This window comes from Protomyctophum parallelum, assembly GCF_964188405.1.
Source record: "Protomyctophum parallelum genome assembly, chromosome: 16".
Taxonomy (NCBI): Eukaryota; Metazoa; Chordata; class Actinopteri; order Myctophiformes; family Myctophidae; genus Protomyctophum; species Protomyctophum parallelum.
The window spans coordinates 44,813,227-44,834,705 of record NC_139711.1 but is presented as its reverse complement, the minus strand read 5'-3'; the positions used below and the strand labels follow the sequence as shown (position 1 = coordinate 44,834,705).

At 41.1% G+C, this 21,479-nt stretch overlaps 2 protein-coding genes across 2 annotated transcripts in view; one reads left to right on the top strand and one right to left on the bottom strand.

Moving 5' to 3' along the window:
* Positions 1-893: 893 nt before the first annotated feature.
* The window catches only part of LOC310873828 (chemerin-like receptor 1), a gene marked incomplete at both ends in the record, with an annotated part of 592,518 nt that continues 571,932 nt past the window's right edge, over positions 894-21,479 (bottom strand). The window contains one exon of the mRNA XM_083786379.1: positions 894-1,238. Within this exon, the coding sequence (XP_083642505.1) occupies positions 894-1,238 (345 nt within the window). The remainder of the gene's footprint in view (positions 1,239-21,479) is intronic.
* On the top strand, positions 10,419-11,348 carry LOC310873311 (chemerin-like receptor 1; the record flags this gene model as incomplete). Its single annotated transcript, XM_083785659.1, has 1 exon — positions 10,419-11,348. The coding sequence occupies one exon, from the start codon at positions 10,419-10,421 to the stop codon at positions 11,346-11,348; it is 930 nt and encodes a 309-aa protein (XP_083641785.1).

The window sequence follows — 21,479 nt, the reverse complement described above, 5'->3', positions numbered from 1 at the left end:
GGGGGGTGACCTATATCCCTTTAAAGTGTATTCAAAGACATCCCTAAAGTACCTTTCATGGAGACCTGCATTTTTTTCTGTAAATGGTAAATGGTGCATTTCATATAGCACCTTATATCCAAGGCGCTTTACATAGATTGACAAAACAGGAAAAGGCGCTCACCACCAGTGTTGGTGAGGTGCTGGTCGCCTGGCCTAAGACAGTAAACAAGTACAAATAAGAAAAAGGCTGCACACTCGTAGCTTTACATAGATTGTGCATTACATTCACCCGTTCACACACACACACACACACACATCGGCAGCGATTAGGATGTTCAGAGTCTTGCTCAAGGACACTTCGACACTTCAGTTATATGTCATAATTAAGCATGTGCTCTGTGTAAAATATATTTTATCTCTAGATCCGCCTATGGACCAGTGTCTCCTCTGTATCATCTAGATCTAGATAGATAGATAGATAGATAGATAGATAGATAGATAGATAGATAGATAGATAGATAGATAGATAGATACTTTATTTGTCCTTTCGGAAATTTGTTTTGTGCACAGCAGTCATCAGGATATACATAAAAGTGATAAAACATATGCAAACAAACAGATCACACAGTACAGTCATAGACAATAAAGAAACAGTGCCAACAGAAGGCCACCGGTCATAGTTCCAAGAGGCATCACATCACACTGTATGCACGGAACTGAGACGGGCCTGCTTGTTCATAAGTCCTATGCTTATGGGAACAAACGATCTTGAGGCCCTATAGCCTGCAGGGAAGGTACCATGTACCGTCGCCCTGATGGTAAAATATGGTATTGGCTGTGTAACGGGTGTGTGTGTTGTCCCTAGTAATAGCTTTCCCCTTTCCTGAGTACCCGGGTCTCATACATTGAGGTCATACTCTCAAATGGACCAGTGTCGTCTCCTCTGTATCAGACAGGACAATCATTTGACGAGCGGCGGCCGGGTCTGTGGAGGTGTCGATTTGAGTTTGAGTCGGCTCTTCAGCGAAGGCGTTTTCCAGAGCCTTCTGGACGGAGCTGCGGAACAAGTCCCTGAAACTCTGACCCATGAACACATACAGCAGCGGGTTCAGGCAGCTGTTGAGGAGCGCCAGGGCGTAGGTGATGGGGATCCCCAACCTGATCACCAGGTCCAGCGTACTGCCGCTGGACACCGGGTGATTCACGGCGAACATCAGCCACAGGACGTGATAGGGCGCCCAGCACAGGAAGAACACGGCGATGACGGTCGCTATGACTTTGTAGGACGAGCGACCCGATTGGCGGTTATTCCTGAGCCGGTAGACGATGACGGAGTAGCAGGAGACGATGACGGCGAAAGGGACCGCGAATCCCACGACGGAGTTAGTGACGACCATGGGGAGGTCGGGATAGTCCCAGCAGACTCCATGGAACTCCTTAGATATGACGTAAGGCGAGCTGAGAGCCAGAGCCAGCAGCCAGACTCCCACACTCACCCAGGAGGCCTTTCTGACGGTGCGGTGGCTCTGAGCCCACAGTGGACACGTCACACACACACATCTGTCCACGCTGATGACCACCAGTATGAGGATGCTGGCATGCATGTTCATGTAGAAAACCACGATGTCCATCATGCAAACGAACCAGCCGAAAGGCCAGCGGCCTCCCAGAGCTCTCGTCGTGATGCCCAGGGGCAGGACGGCCGTGACCAGGAGGTCGGCCACGGCCAGGTTGAGGTACCAGACGGTGCTGACGGTTTTCTTCATCCTGAAGCCCGTCGCCCAGATGACCACGCCGTTCCCCACCACGCCGAGCACCAAGACCACGCTGTAGATGACCACGGACATGATGTTGATGGAATTCATGATTTTATCCTGGTCATCCTCCATCCTAAAATAACAAAACAATTAATATAAAGGTATATGGCATTGTTATAATATTAGCCTACGTGCCATTATTGAGATAAAAATGAAGAGGTTAGATCTATAAAGAACTACACACATCATATTAGATTATTGTCATCTTTACTGTGCTATTATTGCCATTTGCCAACATCAGCAGCAGTAGGCTACAAAACAAAACATTGGATAGGGCAGGGGTGGGAAACTTTCAAACTCACTCCAGAGGGGCCACAATGCATAATAGTCAAAGGTAGCTGATCTACAAGCTCAAAACGTGTCGCAGTGCAATGCATTTTGAGCTTGTAGATCTGCTTTTTTGCAATTTTTTAAATTTGGAATCCTGAATTATTTTCACAATTTTTTAAAATTGGAATCCGGAAAAGTAATCTTTTTTTATTTAATTTCAAATACATTAACATTATGATTATGAACTGAAACTTGATAATCTCCGTCAAATGAGTGCTATAAAAACTGATCGCATCGCTGAGTCTACAGCCTAGGCGCTTGCTGACGATTTATCGTCTGTGCTCAAAGAATACATTCTTCGGCGTGTCCACAATTTACAATTACAATTTACAATTTAGGCATTTAGCAGACGCTCTTAATCCAGAGCGATTTACATTAAGCAAGAACAAAAAAGCATGGGAATACATCACATAAAAGCATTTATCATGAAACATGCGTAAATGCTTTTATGTCCACAGCCCACTTTGCCACTCTCTCTGATCCACTGCATCAATAGCACCCCTCCCCCCCAATGGCAGACAATCATGTCAGACACATATGTATAGCATAGTAGTAAATAGTTTATATGTATAGTGTATGTATAGTTTCATTATATAGATATTCCACTGTTACTTTCTTAGCTTACTCATGTTTCATGATGAATGCTTTTATGTGATGTATTCCCATGCTTTTGTTCTTGCTTAAATGTAAGTCACTCTGGATTAGGCTAAATGCCTAAATTGTAAATTGTAAATTGACACATACATTGAGTTGATCCGAATTAGCATGTGTTAAATTCCTGTGCCTCAGGAATCCTGTTCTTTCCAGATGGGAGATGGCCATGATGACGCATGTTAGATGTACAATAATATTTGTTTGTTTGTTTGTCCCCGACTAAGGATTTGTATAGTCGACTGATAGATGAATACATTTGCTGTTAGTCGACTAATAGTCGACTGAGCACCCCCCCCCCCCCCCCCATTTCTCTTTTTTTTTTAAATAAACTTTATTCCTTTTTTTTTATTTTTTTGTGAACATCGACTGAGAGGCTTGTCATTAGCCAGATTGAGCACAGCAGGTGAGATTGAGATTCTGGGGACTATCAGGCCAGCACACTGTGCGATTCAAGTCACAGGCAGTGGCACATTGCCACACAGGCAGACACACTCCACATGCACATTGGAGATTTGAACAGTCAGAATGTCCCCCACAGACCTAGTGGAATAATACAATATTTTTGTATATTTTTGTAAATGTTGTATTTTTATATACAATATTTTGGTCGATTAGTCGACTATTCGACTAATCGAGGTCAGCCCTAGTTTGTAGCAGCATGTTTTGAGTTGTTATAACCAGTGCTGCTATAGTGAATATCACTGCCAAATATCACTAGAAAACCAATCCAGCACAAAAGGTCGTTTTATATTTTATTATTGACATTGAGGGGTCAAGGAGGTCGGGTTGATGGGGTCCAGTACCCCCTTTGACCCCTGGTGGCGCCGGGCCTGCACAAGACACGGACAAGACAGCCGTCTCAATAGTGTGAATGAGGCCATAGCTAACACAGAACACACAGACAGACAAACAACAGCAGGAACACAGTAGGACCACACAGTACAAAACAGTGAAACAACTGAGGCACATCACTGAAAAGTACAAGACGCAGCAGCGTCAGACATTAATACAGAAAACAAAACATGGACCAAAGCCCTAACCCTTATGAAAGTATCATTTTAGTAAGTCTGGGTTCTAAGGAACTAACCGTTGGAATCTTTAAGTGAGAACTCACATGGTTATTGTGTTATAAAAGTAATCTACTTTAGTTCCATTGTTTGCTCAGTGATGTCTAGCTCTGTCCTAAGACAGTAGTGACTGCGATGGAGAAAGGCCGTCATAGGCAGACCTGTATCCCGAGAGAAGACAGACTATGCACCCACTGCACACTAAATGAAGTGGAAACCGAGCTACACTTCCTAACCATCTGTCCATTGTACCAAGACATCAGAGACACATACTTCCCACAGATTACAACCACACACAGAGATTTTGAAAACATGACCAATGACAAAAAACTGAACCCATATCTGCTGGGCGAAGTACAACAATGTGCAAACACAGCAGCACGATGTGTGAGCTGCTGTGATAGGAGAAGGATATCAAATGGAACACAACCACCCTAAAGACTAATCATTGTGTATATTCCTGCACTATACCTGCATCGAGTGATCTTGGTACATAGAAGTTGATCTATTGAAGATCCTGACCTTCAATGTACATAATTTTTGTTTTGATTGTATTGCTGTATTGCTGTATTGTTCTTTCTGCTTTGGCAATGTAAACGTATGTTTTCTCATGCCAATAAAGCCCTTTGAATTGAATTGAATTGAATTGACTGTTTCTACAGCTCTTTATCTGACCTCATCAAGCTACAGCAGTTTAAGTAGAAATATCAATACTGCAATATAGAAGCACTCCGTTACAAGTGAAAGTCTGGATTTCATAATCTACTTGAGTAAAAGTACAAAAGTATTGGAAAGTTGGCATCAAAATCAGTGTTGTTTAGTTATTTGTATGACGGAAAATGTTCGTCGACTACCTTTTTTCAAAACTACATTAAAAAACTAAATAAAAACTAAGCCATGATGACTAAAACTATATGACTAAATAATACAGTATACTGACAATTTCGTCAACAAATAAAATGTTAGGAAGAAATCCAGTATAATTTTACACGTGGGTGCATGCTGAAAATAACCGATCTACAAGCTCACAACACGTCGCGCTGTGACGTGTTGTGAGCTTGTAGATCGGCTATTTTCATCCAGTGTAAAAACAGTCAAAATGACGGCATTGTAGGCATAATTAGCTTGTAGATCTGCTATTTTTTGCTATGACAGTAATGTGGCCCTCTGGAGTGAGTGTTATAAATATAGTGGCCCTCTCCATTGTAGAAGTTGCCCACCCCTGATCTAAATCCACAAAGTAACTAGTAGTAGTAACTAACGATTTCAAATGAATGTATTGGAGTAAAAGTACAATATTTGGATCCGAGATGCAGTGGAGTAGAAGTAAAAGTATTGGAAATTGGAAATACTCAAGTTTAAAGTACAAATACTACCTCAAGTGCTCAAGTGCTCACAGTGCTCAAGTAGGCTAAATACACGTTTAAAAAAAATAAAAGCTTTTAGAAGAATCAGCCTTCAGGTCTTAAAGGCTTAAACAGCTTTATATTCTAGATATCAATCATTATACATGTCATAATAAAAAGCATAGTTACCTTGTTTCAAAGTGTTGAAGAGACGTCAGCCAGAGAGAAGGGTCTTGGCAGAAGTGTGGCCAGTGAACAATGAGGAGGGCACTCCACACTGTTGTGTTTTTACACGGTGGTTCCCAAACTTTTTTAACTTTTTGTCACAAATTGGACACATGTTGTGAACTTGTAGTTTGGCTATTTTCACTATAGATGTGTATATGCGCATGCTTAAAGTGAATGGCAAAGAAACATGCAAAGTGAGTTTAACATTGTTTAATGTTGTTTAATGCAATCAGATATGGCTTTTCTGTGTGGATGTATGGGCTGTCAAGGCCAGATCAAGTCGTTTTTTTGCCACTCAGTAGGCGTTCATGCATAACTTCCTGGTTTGATGATGATGTCACGCGCATATACCCTCTATCTATAGTTTAGGTCCAGATTCGGCACAAACAAGGGACTAAATTATTTTCGCTCCTATGCCACCAAAATGTGGAACGCCCTACCAACAGTCATTAAGACATGTGAATCCCTTGACTCCTTCAAAACCGCTCTCAAAGGGCACCTACGGATGGCTGCAATTCGAAACTGGCCTCTGTAAAATCTGGGTCGTCCACTCACAGTTAACAGTCTTTGTATTGAGTTTGTGCTTAAAATGTACTGTAAATTCTACAAACTGTTAATAAATATTTCAATCAATCAATCAAAGTTGTTTTTGGCAGCACATTTAGATTTTTAGTGTTAATCATGAATAGTCTCTTGAATAGTTTAAATTTAGTCTTAATAGTCACATTTTAGTCACCCGGAAATGTATCAGTGTTAGTGTTAGTCTAGTTTTAGTCGACTAAATGTCATAAGATTTAAGTCGACTAAATCTACAGTTGATTTAGTCGACTAAAATGTATTTTGGCAGGCCTTGATGCCGTCACGTAATGACTGATTTTACACTTCCTGGAAATAGCTGATCTGCTATTTTCACCATGCAACCAAGTGTAAAATGACTTATACTGGGTCGCTTGTCCACTATAGTCCCTTCCTAACATTTTAGTCTAGTTTTTATTTGTTGACGAAATTGTCAGTATATTTAGGTCATCATGGCTTAGTTTTTGTTTAGTTTTTATGTAGTTTTTGTCAGTGAAAAAAGTGGACCGACATTTTTCGTCTTGTAGTCGACGAAAACACTGATTTCGATGCCAACTTGCCAAATCTTTTGTACTTTTACTCAAGTAGATTATGAAATCCAGACTTTCACTTGTAACGGAGTGCTTCTATATTGCAGTATTGATATTTCTACTTACACTGCTGTGGATTGATGAGGTCAGATAAAGAGCTGTAGAAACAGTCACTATACTGTCTTAGGACAGAGCTATAGACATCACTGAGCAAACAATGGAAGTTAAGTAGATTACTTACTAGTTCTCACTTCTCAAGATTCCAAAGGTTAGAACACATATTTACTAAAAATACTTAATAAGGGATAGGCCCTATTAAAAAAATATTTATTTTTGCACAAATTGTCATGTTTTAGCTCAAATCTATAAATCAATCTTAGTTTGAATGTTGCAGAAGGTTTTCACTCCAACAAAAAGCACGCAGCTTTGTATGTCTTTCTGTTGGAGTGGCGCGTGCACACACACGCGCACACACACACACACACACACACACACACACACACACACACACACACACACACACACACACACACACGTACATGTATAAAGTAGTCTCCTCACTGTCCACTGGCCACACTTCTACCAAGACTCTTCTCTGGCTGACGTCTCTTCAACACTCTGAAACAGGTAACTATGCTTTTATTGTACTGTCTTTATTATGACATGTAATGATTGATATCTAGAATATATAGAGCTGTTTAAACCATTGAGACCTGAAGGCAGCCTGATTCTTCTAAAAGCTTTTTTTTCAAGTGTCTTTGAAAATGACCTCTCAGTCGTGAAGTGTTATTAAGTGCTGTACGTACTCAAGCCCAGTTTTCTGGACTTTTACGTACAACAGAGTATTTCTCCTTTGCAGTATTGATACTTTTACACAAGTCAAACATTGCAGTACTTTTCCCACCACTGGTATTGCCAACACTTTGTGAGCTTGTAGATCGGCTATTTCCATATAGCATGCAACCCCCGATCCGGCCGATCGCAACCAAACATAAAATGACTTGTCTTTTCGTTCTACTGCATGGATCTCTGCTCCACTAGTTCCCTCCCTGACATTTTAGTCTAGTTTTTAATCTGTTGATGACATTGCCAATATATTTTGTTTTAGTTATTTGATATGTTATTTTATTTATTTGTTGCAACTGAATGGCTGGAAAATGGAAACTGAGAGTTTACATAGTGCATGCATAAACTTTCCTTAATGATTATATCTGGTTTCAGTATTAATTTATGATATATTTTCTCTAGGCCTATTATCGAGGTTATGTTTGCAGTCAGTTTGTATTGGGGGTGGACACTTATAAAGGACCACTTCACCACTTTTCAACCTATCTTCATATAACAGGTCCTCACTCATGATAAAATGGCACAGTTTTTTTTCTACTGTGTCTGTGTTTCATAGGAGGGCTGTGGGCAGTTCATAAACCCGTCCACCATGTGACATCATTAGGCATCATCTTTTTTTATAAATTATATATATTTTTTACAAAAAGGTTTAGATTATTATTATCATGATAATGATGGTTTCCATTTTCGCATTGCAACTTATCAGAACAAGAAAGCCTGAAGTTTCTATTAGCTTGGATTCCTCATCGATGATGTCACTGGTGGACGGGTTTCTGAACTGCCCACAGCCCTCCTATGAGACACATTTCACGAGTAGGAAATATAAGTAATTTTTATCATGATTGTTAGTGAGGGCCTATCATATGAAGACAGGTTGAAAAGTGGTGAAGTGGTCCTTTAACCCAAAGGGGAACAGAGTGGCATTCCCACGCATTGCCATACCGACCATTGACTTCCATTGATCGGAATGACGGGGTTTCTCCGAACGGGGGTGCGTCGGAATGCGATGGTGTGTAACCATGCCAAAGCATGCCCGGGTTTCCCCAGCCAAAAACCACTGAAAACCACTGCTTTAGTGATTTCGTTCCGAGGGCCAGTTAATCTCAGGTTCACACAGAAGACCAGAGGTTACCGAGCCTTCTCTGTTGTAGCTAACCTGACGCTGCCAGATGAGGGCGATATTGGGTAACCATGTTCCCCAACACAGCCTTCATCTGGGATCTCTCAGGGAGTTGAGCTGACAAAAATCCGTTCCGTACCGGACCAATCAGCGTGAGCTAAGGGCGGGATATGTGCGAAACCGGATGTGAAACTATATAGACACGTCAATATGATTGGTTGTGTTTGCATGCCCACACGGTGATAGACAGACGGTCCCATCCAATCATCTACCAAGTATCGACAGTCATCGAATTTGCTTCCGCGATCCCAGATCCCAATAAGCTGTGAAACAAATTTGTGTAGCAAGCTTCTTGGATCTGGCAGCGTCAGGTTATGTTGTAGCCCCCACGTTATGGAATGTGCTCCTACTGTCCGTCAAACTGGCCCCTTACATCGATACTTTTAAATCTCGCCTTAAAACCCACCTTTATACATTTGGCTTTTAACACCGCTTGAGAGGTTCTTTGGTCCATGCTTTGTTTTGTTTCACTGTCTGACGCTGTTTTGTACTACTGTTTTGTTCCTACTGTGTTCTTGCTGTTGTTTGTCTGCGTGTTCTGTGTTAGCTATAGTGTATTTGTTTACATTCTTTCCTGTACAGCACTTTGTAAACCTTGAGTTTTGAAATGTGCTATATACATAAAGTGGAATCCACTTGCTTGCTTTTTACAAATCTTGTATGGAGGTCCTGGTAGCGGGGGGGGCGGACTTGTAAGAAAATAGCAAAATTGGGCTTTTGGTGACTAGTTTCTGAATGTTGGTGTGGTGTTAGGTATGGGTATAAGGATTTCAAAAAGCTGTGCAAACACGTTGAGAGTGCCCCCCTAGTGGTCTCGTTGCACAGATTCAAATATTGGATATGTATGGTTGAAAACCAAAATAATTGATAAAATATATTTTTCAATGGATTCTGTTACTATTGGGTGTACTAAATAACATACTGACATTTTAGGAACAACGAACAACCAGAAAGGCATCGTTTTTAAAATGCCTATAAACTGGGAATTAATATGTAAAGAAATCATAACAATCATGCAAATGGTAAATGGTGCATTTATATAGCGCCTTTATCCAAGGCGCTTTACAGAGATTGTGCATTACATTCACCCATTCACACACACATTCATACACCGATAGCAGCGGAAACCATGCAAGGCACCAACTAGCACATCGGGAGCAATTAGGGGTGCAGTGTCTTGCTCAAGGACACTTCGACAGTAACTCTGGGGGAGCCCGGGTTCGAACTGGCAACCTTACGGTTACCATCCAGGCACTCTACCCCTGAGCCACCGCCGCCCCTGATGCACTTGGTAACTGCTCTTTGAATTTTGGCATGCTGTGGTCATAAGGTTTTCAAAAAACATCGCAAACTAATGTGGCTCGCTCCCTAGTGGTCGGTTTGCAACTTTGGAGTGAAACCGGCATGTTAAGCTCCCGGCAGCCATCGTGGACGCCATCTTGAAAACGATGCCTTTCAAGTTGTTTGTTTTCCGTAAACGTTTAGTATTTAATTTAACACACCCATGACTTTTTACATATTAAATCCCAGTTTATTTTAGCTCATTTTAGCCACCGTGGACGCCATCTTGAAAACGATGCCTTTCTGGTTGTTCGTTTTATCAATTATTTTGGTTTTCAACCATACCTATACGTATCCAATATTTGAATCGGTGAAAACAGACCACTAGGGGGCGCTCCCAACATGTTTGCACAGCTTTTTGAAATCTTTATACCCATACCTAACACCACACCAAAATTCAGAAACTAGTCACCAAAAGTCCGTCCTCCGCTATGGCACAAAGGCTAATATTATAACAATGCCATATACCTTTATATTAATTGTTTTGTTATTTTAGGATGGAGGATGACCAGGATAAAATCATGAATTCCATCAACATCATGTCCGTGGTCATCTACAGCGTGGTCTTGGTGCTCGGCGTGTTGGGGAACGGCGTGGTCATCTGGGCGACGGGCTTCAGGATGAAGAAAACCGTCAGCACCGTCTGGTACCTCAACCTGGCCGTGGCCGACCTCCTGCTCACGGCCTTCCTGCCCGTGGGCATCACGACGAGAGTTCTCGGCCGCTGGCCTTTCGGCTGGTTCGTTTGCATGATGGACATCGTGGTTTTCTACATGAACATGCACGCCAGCATCCTCATACTGGTGGTCATCAGCGTGGACAGATGTGTGTGTGTGATGTGTCCACAGTGGACCCGGAAACACCGCACCGTCAGAAAGGCCTCCTGGGTGAGTGTGGGAGTCTGGCTGCTGGCTCTGGCTCTCAGCTCGCCTTACGTCATATTTAAAGAGTTCCATGGAGTCTGCTGGGACTATCCCGACCTCCCCATGGTCGTCACTAACTCCGTCGTGGGATTCGCGGTCCCTTTCGCCGCCATCGTCTCCTGCTACTCCGTCATCATCCACCGGCTCAGGAATAACCCCGTGCTGCAGTCAGGTCACTCCTTCAAAATGATAGCGACGGTCATCGCCGTGTTCTTCCTGTGCTGGGCCCCCTATCACATCATATGGCTGATTTATGCTGTGAATAGCCCCGTGTCCAGTGACACAAGTCCACTGAATCTTGTGATCAGGTTGGGGATCCCCATCACCTACGCCCTGGCTCTCCTCAACAGCTGCCTGAACCCGCTGCTGTACGTGTTCATGGGTCAGGGTTTCAAGGACGTGTTCCGCAGCAGGTCCATCCTAAAGGTTCTGGAGAAAGCCTTCGCTGAAGAGCCGTCTCAACCCGACGAAGGGTCTAAACTGAGACAGAGGAGACAACATGTCCCCTCACAGTACGGTTTAATTTGAGGAACCGTTTCCTGGTCAATTTCCTTTCCTGGTCAACTTTGAGGAACAATTTCCTGGTTGTTGTTCTATTGTTTAAATTAAACATTTGTGGAGTTCAGAATCATTTCATATGTCTTTATTTCGTTTCATGTATGGTTTTACATGATTATATTCATGTTGTTATTACTTTAGGGTCTTTTACATATTCCATAAAAGAAAGAAAAGGAGCAGGAAGAAGATTAATCGTATTAGTCAAATGTTGAATACAGGACAGAAGCAGTGGCATTTTGAGTTGATGGACACACTCACAGTCAGTCACACACACACACACACACACACACACACACACACACACACACACACACACACACACACACACACACACACACACACACACACACACACACACACACACACACGGCTCTAGTTTAAAGGAGAATTCCATGCTAAAATGCTTTCTTATCTTTCTTTGTAATAGTTACGTCCCCACCAAAGAGGTCCAGGTGTTTTTTTGTGCAAAAACTCCTTATTGGCTATTTTCCCTACCATAAGCCCTCAATGAATTGCATTGCATTGAATGGGAATTGAATGGGGCTATGGGGTGTTATGCTAGTTTGCTTATTTCCATCGAAATAAGTAGTAAAGTGTGCCGCTTGGGATATTATTTACATTATGAAGAGAGGATATATACCAAGAAATTATAATTTTGAGTGATGGAAATAAGCAAATTAGCACAACACCCCATAGCCCCATTCAATTCCCATTCAATTCAATGCATTTCATTTAGGGCTTATGGTAGGGGAAATAGCCAATAAGGAGCTTTTGCACAAAATAACACCTGGACCTCTTTGGTGGGGACGTAAGAACTACAAAGAAAGCCTTTTAGTATGGAATTCTCCTTTAAAACATAACTTTAGGTAGTGAGGTAGTTTAAACATAGCCTTTTGTGTGATGTCTTATTAATATTATGACAACAAAAACGACAACTATAATACGCATAAGAATGATATAATATTTGCAGACAGTAAATTGAACTCATGTAGCCTGAGGGAATAGCCTAAGCGCGGGGTATACAGGCTGTACAATGACTGTATTGTTCACTGTAGTTATGGGGTAAATGCAACACATATTTGATAACATAATGCAATGATAAAACGCACACAGAGATGTAATGTTGAAACTAGAGCTGGGACTCGATTAAAAAAAAAATCTAATTAATCAGAGGCTTTGCGATTAATTCATCTAGATTAATCGCATTTTAATCGCATTTCATTATTTGACCCGAGAACAGTGAGAAAGCAATTTCTTCAAATGGATTTTGGTATACTAGTGAATCAATGAATAGTGAATACATAAGTTTAAGCAATAAAACATTGTTTTTGTAGTAATAGGGGTAATAATTATTTATTGAATAATTGCACACAACTGTGCTGTAATCCACGCTACCATCGGATAGCCTTTTAAATCCTATTTCCAATCCACGGGGACAAGCAAAGTGATCTCAGCGGCTTCCCCCAGTCTGGTGAACTGTCTGCGGTTTCTGGTGGTGTTATTGTCTGAAGAGGACACGGACACTTGGTGCGCAGGTCCGTCTGAAAACTGTCCAGTGACAACGTTCCGCGGTGAAAAAAATAGGGAGATTAAAATGCGTTAATTCTTTTAATGCATTAATTTTTCTGTAGTTAATTAATCGTAATTAATCGCAATTAGTCCCGGCCCTAGTTGAAACCTTTTATTAAACCAAGCAAACACAAACATTATCAAGATATCAATAACCATTTCCCATGTATAGCAGGGTTCGCTGATCCTCAACCTCAATAAGATGAAATGCCGTGATATTTTTTTCCACCCTAAATCATCAGGTATTATTAGTATATATATAAGGAGGAAGAATTTGTTAAAATGTAGTTTTTATGTGGACACGCCCATGACTTATTTAAGTATGCCTGCATGGTTTGCTTGTTGGGTGGTGAATGATAGGTTAACTTAAGCCACACCCACAGCTGTTGTTTTATGATATTATATATTTTTTATTATATTTTGATGTCACTGTGCGTTTGTCTGTCAAGGTTTCAGCCTCCAGGAAGAAACCCTAAAAACAAATGTAAGACATCATTGCACATTCTCAAACAGACCTGGCAACACTGGCACACACATACAGATTGTGCTAATACTTTCAGAAATAAAATACATATTTTATTTTTGACTAAAACTGGACAAAAACCTTTTAAATTTCATCGACTAAACTGACTAAAACCCTTTGGAGTTTTTGTCGACTATCAGAGGATATAAAAGGACTAATAAACATTTCGTCCAAATGACTAAAATGTGACTAAAACCTAATATGCAAATATGCAAAATACAAACATCACGGCACTACGTCTTAAAGAAACGAAACTCTGTAGAATGTAAATAAGTAATAAAAATAAAACGAACTAATTATTATTTATCAATCCAAAAAACACACGTCAACACAGTGAACATCTACAAAAAGCCCAGCAGCTTATCTGCCATTACCGCATTGATATGACATGATATAGTACTTTAATTTATTGTCAGTTCGCACTGAAATGTGTCTTGCGGCTCAGCGGCCTTGTATGCAACACATATACAAACATTTGACATAACATAATAAAAATACAGTTACTTATAGAGACATAAGGGCAGAGAGCAATGCCCACAGCTCAGTCTAGTCCTGCATGCCAAAAACCTGATTAAGCCTCAAAGTCGACTGATGGACATTGTTATTGTAGGACGTTATTGTATGCTGTAACACCATATCTCCTTCCTGAAGGCAGCAACCTTAAAGACCTCTTCAGTCTGACCTTATTGTATGCTGCAACACTATTATCTCCTTCCTGAAGGCAGCAACCTTAAAGACCTCTTCAGTCTGACCTTATTGTATGCTGCAACACTAGTATCTCCTTCCTGAAGGCAGCAACCTTAAAGACCTCTTCAGTCTGACCTTATTGTATGCTGCAACACTATTATCTCCTTCCTGAAGGCAGCAACCTTAAAGACCTCTTCAGTCTGACCTTATTGTATGCTGTAACACCATATCTCCTTCCTGAAGGCAGCAACCTTAAAGACCTCTTCAGTCTGACCTTATTGTATGCTGTAACACCATATCTCCTTCCTGAAGGCAGACATACAGACAGCCTGCATGTGTTCTTCTGATTTTCCGTGGAATAGTTTTATGCCTTTTGAAACTTTTCCATTTTCGTCTACTCTCGTCTTGTCAACGATAACCAACACACATTCTCGTCATACTGTATTTTAGTCATCAAAGAGAGCTTCAGTCAGCGTCAGTCTTGTCCTGCATTTTTTTGTTGTTTACTTCATAAACGTCATGTATTAGTCCTCAGAAAAGGGGCGTTGACGTAGTAATTTACGTTATCGTCATGCCTGACGAAAACAACACTGGTGTGCGACTAATCTCAACGAATGAGTATGAGTCATCATGTGTTTTTTTAGATGACCCGCTCCACTAAAGCCTGTACCACAAACTGTACAAGAAAGGGGCTTTTCGCCTGTATGAATCCTCATGTCTTTTTAGATGACACATCTGAGCATAGCCTCTACCACAAACTATACAAGAAAAGGGCTTTTAACCTGTATGAGTCCTCATGTGTGTTTTTAGATGACCCTTCTGAGCAAAGCCTGTACCACATACTGTACACAAAAAGGGCTTTTCACCTGTATGAATCCTCATGTGTTTTTTTAGATGACCCGCTCCACTAAAGCCTGTACCACATACTGTACACAAAAAGGGCTTTTCACCTGTATGAATCCTCATGTGTGTTTTTAGCTCACCCATCTGAGCAAAGCCTGTACCACATACTGTACAAGAAAAGGGCTTTTCACCTGTATGAGTCATCATGTGTTTTTTTAGATCACCCGCTCTTCTAAAGCCTGTACCACATACTGTACAAGAAAAGGGCTTTTCACCTGTATGAATCCTCATGTGTCTTTTTAGATTACCCGTCTCAGCAAAGCCTGTACCACATACTGTACAAGAAAAGGGCTTTTCACCTGTATGAATCCTCATGTGTCTTTTTAGATTACCCGTCTCAGCAAAGCCTGTACCACATACTGTACAAGAAAAGGGCTTTTCACCTGTATGAATCCTCATGTGTGTTTTTAGATCACCCATCTGAGCAAAGCCTGTACCACATACTGTACAAGAAAAGGGCTTTTCACCTGTATGAATCCTCATGTGTGTTTTTAGAACACCCGTCTGAGCAAAGCCTGTACCACATACTGTACAAGAAAAGGGCTTTTCGCCTGTATGAATCCTCATATGTGTGTTTAAACTTCCCTTTTGATTGAACACTTTGCCACACTCTGTACAGCTAAAACCTTTCTTCCCTGTGCGACTCCTCATGGAGTGAGTTTGTTTCGATGATTTCAGGTCATGGGACAGCTTGCACTGTCCCGTCACATTTTGTGTCTTATGTGATTTCAGTGCGTTCAAAGTTGACTGATCTCGCCTAGTCTCTTCCCAGTCATCACTGTCTTCAGTGACGTCAGATTCAGAACAGTGTGAAGAGAGGAGCTGCTCATCACTAGTTGGTTGGTCAGCTTGTGTTTCCATGTGTTCAGTTGAGGTGCCGGCTACAGGCTCTGTCTCTCCGTTTTCATCATCTTCACTTTTCACTGCTAGTAATGTCAACGTTGACCCACCAGCCTCTTCTGGTCTTTGAAGTAGCTCCTCCTGTTCATCTTTAATCTGTGGAGGTTGTGGTTCCTCCTGGACCAGACTGGAGCTCTCTTTAGGTGTAACCTCATTTTTACAGACCGGTACGAGGAGAAAGTCTAGGAAGAAAATACAAAGAGACTCTATAAAAGGTTTGAATCTTGTACCTCAGTGCAGAGTAGTGGCTGGAAAAAGTATCAACAGATTACTCTTTGCCCACATTTTCCAAATTGGAAATGTGACGGTGCGCTGACAGTGCTCTGTGCTGTAAATAGTGTGGGTGTTGTGTATTTACATTGCAGCACTCTCATAGAAGATGTGAGACAAGCTGAATAAGAGGTAGTAATTACTATTTTGAAAGTAATGACTTAAATGTTAGATCAGTGAGTCTTCTGCAGCAGGTTAGTTAATATATATAATTAACTGCAAAGCTTCAGTGAACGCAATAATACTTTTACAACCAAACAGTCGTCCCATTCATAATACATTTTGATCAATGCATCGATGTAGTCACATTGTTAATGCTAAAATAACAACCGATTCATTTCGGTTCATCTGTACGCCCTCAGTACCGACCAACTTTCTCCAATAAAATAAATAAAGTACTTGGAACTTACTGAGGTACAGGTGGTCTTCAGGTTCCTGTTTAAGGTGGTCTTCAGGTTCCTGTTTAATGTAGTCTTCAGGTTCCTGTTTAAGGAGGTCTTCAGGTTCCTGTTTAAGGTGGTCTTCAGGTTCCTGTTTAAGGTGGTCTTCAGGTTCCTGTTTAAGGTTGTCTTCAGGTTCCTGTTTAAGGTGGTCTTCAGGTTCCTGTTTAAGGTGGTCTTCAGGTTCCTGTTTAAGGTGGTCTTCAGGTTCCTGTTTAATAGAAACAGACATGGCTGGAGAACCAATCTTCACCTGGAGACTGGACTCCAAACGCTGATCTGGAATGAAGCAATAGAATAAATACTTTACTTTATACTTTAATAAACACATTATCTGCCGAACCCGAGTTTCCCACATTTTGGCCAAAAGGTCTTCTCTGTGGTAAGCAACGTTTTTTTCTTTCTATTGATCCAGAATAGCCTCACATCGATCCACCGAGTAGTAGCCTCCCCGTCGCTAGACAATGTTGCTTCCGCGGTGTGACATGATTGAAATGTTTCCACTCCATAGACTTCTGGGATACCAAAGGCAATGTTTGTCAGTTGGGAAGAATACCACCAACTTAAAGTGACACCTTAAGGCTCTCCACAAAGAGATATATGTGACGGTAAGTTGCCGTCGCATATATTTGGTTGCTGAGGGGATGAGCATAACATATCGCAACGTGGCGATTTAACATGAACACAAATAGACGACCGCTAAACATACGCTGCTAATGTTACAGCAGACACGTGTGTTGCTGCTGTTTATCCAGAGACACATTAGGAAGGGAACCGAACGCAACCACAACAGGTCTTTCCCAGTCAAGAAGTCACACAGACTCTCTAAACGTTTTATTCATAATAACAACGGCATTTATTGTGTGGGCGCTTCCTTTCTTTCCATTTTATTTTTAACTGTTACAAGTTGTACAACCTGTCAACCTTGATTCTGAATTTCCAATGCCAAAGTATTAATACCTGTACGCTATAGACATTTTATTTAAAGACATTTTTTAATTTTTGACTAAAACTGGACTAAAACCTTTTAGGTTTTCGTCGACTAAAATGACTAAAACTGACTAAAACCCTTAGGAGTTTTCGTCGACTAAAACTAGACTAAAACTATCAAGGATAGAAATGACTAAGAGTGACTAAGACTAATTAAGCATGTTGTCCAAATGACTAAGAGTGACTAAATCTAATAAGCATTTCGTCCAAAACACTAAGACTGACTAAATCTAGAAAATGCCTGCCAAAGACAACACTGCAACAGATATACCATATGCTTTCAACATCCGCAGTGGTGTGAAGCAGGGCTGTGTCCTTGCTCCAACCCTTTTCGGCATTTACTTTGCTGTAATGCTGCAACATGCTTTTGGACAGTCAACTGATGGCATATACGTATAGGGGGAGGATGGGGGAAGATGAACTGTCGGGTAAGTTGAACCACCCCCTGTATCTTTAAAACTACACACATGAGTTGTCATGTGACCTCAAAATCAGGACACACGCACCATTTTAACCTGACTGTGAAGATGAGAGACACATGGACAAAGTGGAAAGTACATTTATACACGAAAAAGTGTTTTTTGCTGGTCAAAGTAAAAAAAAAAACTTTTCTGAAATAATCATTTTTATGTTAAAGCAAAAGCACCCAGGTCTAAACTTATATATCATGCATGTTGGTGATATACCAATGTATAAAACCCATGTGAATCATTTAGCTAAACATTAGCCTGGAGCATTAAGCTAGCCATGTTTTGTCAAAAAGTGGCCATGGGGAAAGTTGAACCAATTCCTTGGGGTAAATTGAGCCAATGTGAATCACCATTCATATTTTTGTATTAAGTATTTGCTACTCAAATTATACTGAATGACCTTTAATTTGGATGTTTGCAAATGTTAGCAAATTTGCTATATTGTATTAACAATATTGCAAATATTATAAGGTTCTTAATAACAAACTTTATTTAATTGTCTTTATATTGTTTAAATAATAAATAAACAGATAAATAAGACTATTTGCAAAATAATAATAATAATAAAACTGTTATTAAATTATTTTCAATAAGTGAATACATTATCTGTTCAAGTTTAAGCTCTTTACATTAAAATATCATGTGGTTCAATTTTGGATCAACTTACCCCTTACCTGGGGCAAATTGAGCCACATGACCAGTTTTTTTGAAAAGGTCATATTTTCATGGCCCTTTGTCATAGCTGCTTACTCATCATTTCAATTGATAGAGGACATCCTGCAATATGTGTAGATCATTATATTTGACTGCCATCTCATTTTGCCTTGCTTCCAGGACAACTTAAGTAAAAAGTGGTTCATCTTCCCCCATCCTCCCCTAATACAAGATCAGATGGAAAGCTGTTCAGCCTCTCACGCCTGAGGGCAAAGACTAAAGTCAGGAAAGTCCTCATCAGGGACATGCTCTTTGCAGATGACGCTGCGCTGGTAGCTCACTCACAAGAGCAGCTGCAAACGCTCATGGATCAGCTCTCCAATGCATGCTCAAACTTAAACAAACATTATGGGACAAGGTGTTGAGAATCACCCCCTTCAATCACCATATCAGACTATACGCTGGAAGCAGTGCACCAGTTTACCTACCTTGGCTCCACAATCACGGATAACCTCTGCTTAGACCCTGGAATCGATCAGAGGATTGGTCGAGCTGCTAAACCAGAGAGTATGGACCAACAGTAAACTATCGACCCACACCAAGATGGCTGTCTACGGTGCACGCATCATCAGTATCCTGCTGTATGGTCACTCACGTGTTGGGCTGCTCAGACACACAAAGCACTGCTCCCTCCCTCAGCACCACGTGATCCTATCCACTGTTCCCTCAGCACCACCTGATCCAATACAAGTGCACTTGTGCCATGGTCTCTCGAGACTGAAGGCCGCTCGGCGCTACTACGACATGGTTTGGGTGTCAGCTGTCAAAATAACATAACCTTCAACAACATTCAATTTCGCTTCACGTCCAAACTAAGGTAAGTGGTCAGCCACATAAACACATTTCACAGTGATAGCCTTGTTTTGATTTAAGCAGGCGACGTGTTTCCTACCTGCTGCCGGAAAAAAACAAATCCATTGGAAAACCATGGCTCCCCCATTAAAAAAGGAAAGGTAGTCCAACTATTAATCACGATCCAACAACAGTAACGGGTCTGCCATTGGAAACAGGACCTGCATGTTTCTGAGAACAGTTTCACTACAAAGTATGAATACTAACATTCCATTGTTTGTGTTTTTAGGCTCCCCTATGTATTTTCTATCTCCACAAAGACCCATTTTTGAACGATCAGGCTTTCTCAATTTATATGGGATTTTAGGTAAATTATATGTGAAAATGCATCGTCTGATTTGGTCCTCTTATTTACGTCAGGGATGTTGCCCTACTTTGCATAATCCCTCCCCCTCTTCAGTTCAGTTTCGATCTAGCTTTCGATTTTGTTTGCAATGTCTGCCATTGTTATTTACACGTATCTGTACGGCGACATACCAGCGTGGTTATAAACACAACCCGTGTAGGAATTAGTACTGTATGTAGCATCTGTACGCTCACAGACCATTCAGACCAATGTGTATTACAATGCACGTTCAATGGTTCGTAGTGGAAAAACACTGTGGGAGGCAGACTTTCTGTATTATTCATAACTCTGAATGCGCGCTGATCTACGCTCTTGTTGTGTTGTCTGCTCTCCGTGAGGAAAGCTTGAAATACAAAATAAATATCTCATTCTCATCATTGACATGCAGAAAAAGTAGGCTACTGTTTTCCTAGCTTTGTGACTGACCAATGAGATACAGATTGTATTGTCTGCAAAGGAACTATGTGTCTGTCACAAATAAAAGTTCTGTCCTGCAAGCCCATGTCAACAACACAGACAAGGCAGCTGTGCGCAAGGTGAGTCCTTCTGCAAATTAAATTGACCCAATAGTATTTTGTACAACCAAGCAAAGCATAAGATATGATGGTTTGGAGAATAGGCTGGTCTCTCTTTTTATAAGAGATAAGCCATTTAACCTTTTAATTTCAAGGACCCCCGTAACTCTGAGAGTAAGGCCAAATGGACCCATAAGAGTCCCATTTGATTCCATTTGTACAGCATCAGAGTTAAAAGTTATAAAAGGGTCCATATGATTCCATTTGTACTAGCTACACTCTCAGAGTTACAGACCTGTAAGGGTTCATTTGGGTCCATGTGTTACACTCTCAGAGTTACAGACCTGTAAGTGTTAATTTGGGTCCATGTGTTACACTCTCAGAGTTACAGACCTGTAAGGGTTCATTTGGGTCCATGTGTTACACTCTCAGAGTTACAGACCTGTAAGGGTTCATTTGGGTCCATGTGTTACACTCTCAGAGTTACAGACCTGTAAGGGTTCATTTGGGTCCATGTGTTACACTCTCAGAGTTACAGACCTGTAAGGGTTCATTTGGGTCCATGTGTTACACTCTCAGAGTTACAGACCTGTCATGTGTTACACTCTCAGAGTTACAGACCTGTAAGGGTTCATTTGGGTCCATGTGTTACACTCTCAGAGTTACAGACCTATAAGGGTTCATTTGGGTCCATGTGTTACACTCTCAGAGTTACAGACCTATAAGGGTTCATTTGGGTCCATGTGTTACACTCTCAGAGTTACAGACCTGTAAGGGTTCATTTGGGTCCATGTGTTACACTCTCAGAGTTACAGACCTGTAAGGGTTCATTTGGGTCCATGTGTTACACTCTCAGAGTTACAGACCTATAAGGGTTCATTTGGGTCCATGTGTTACACTCTCAGAGTTACAGACCTATAAG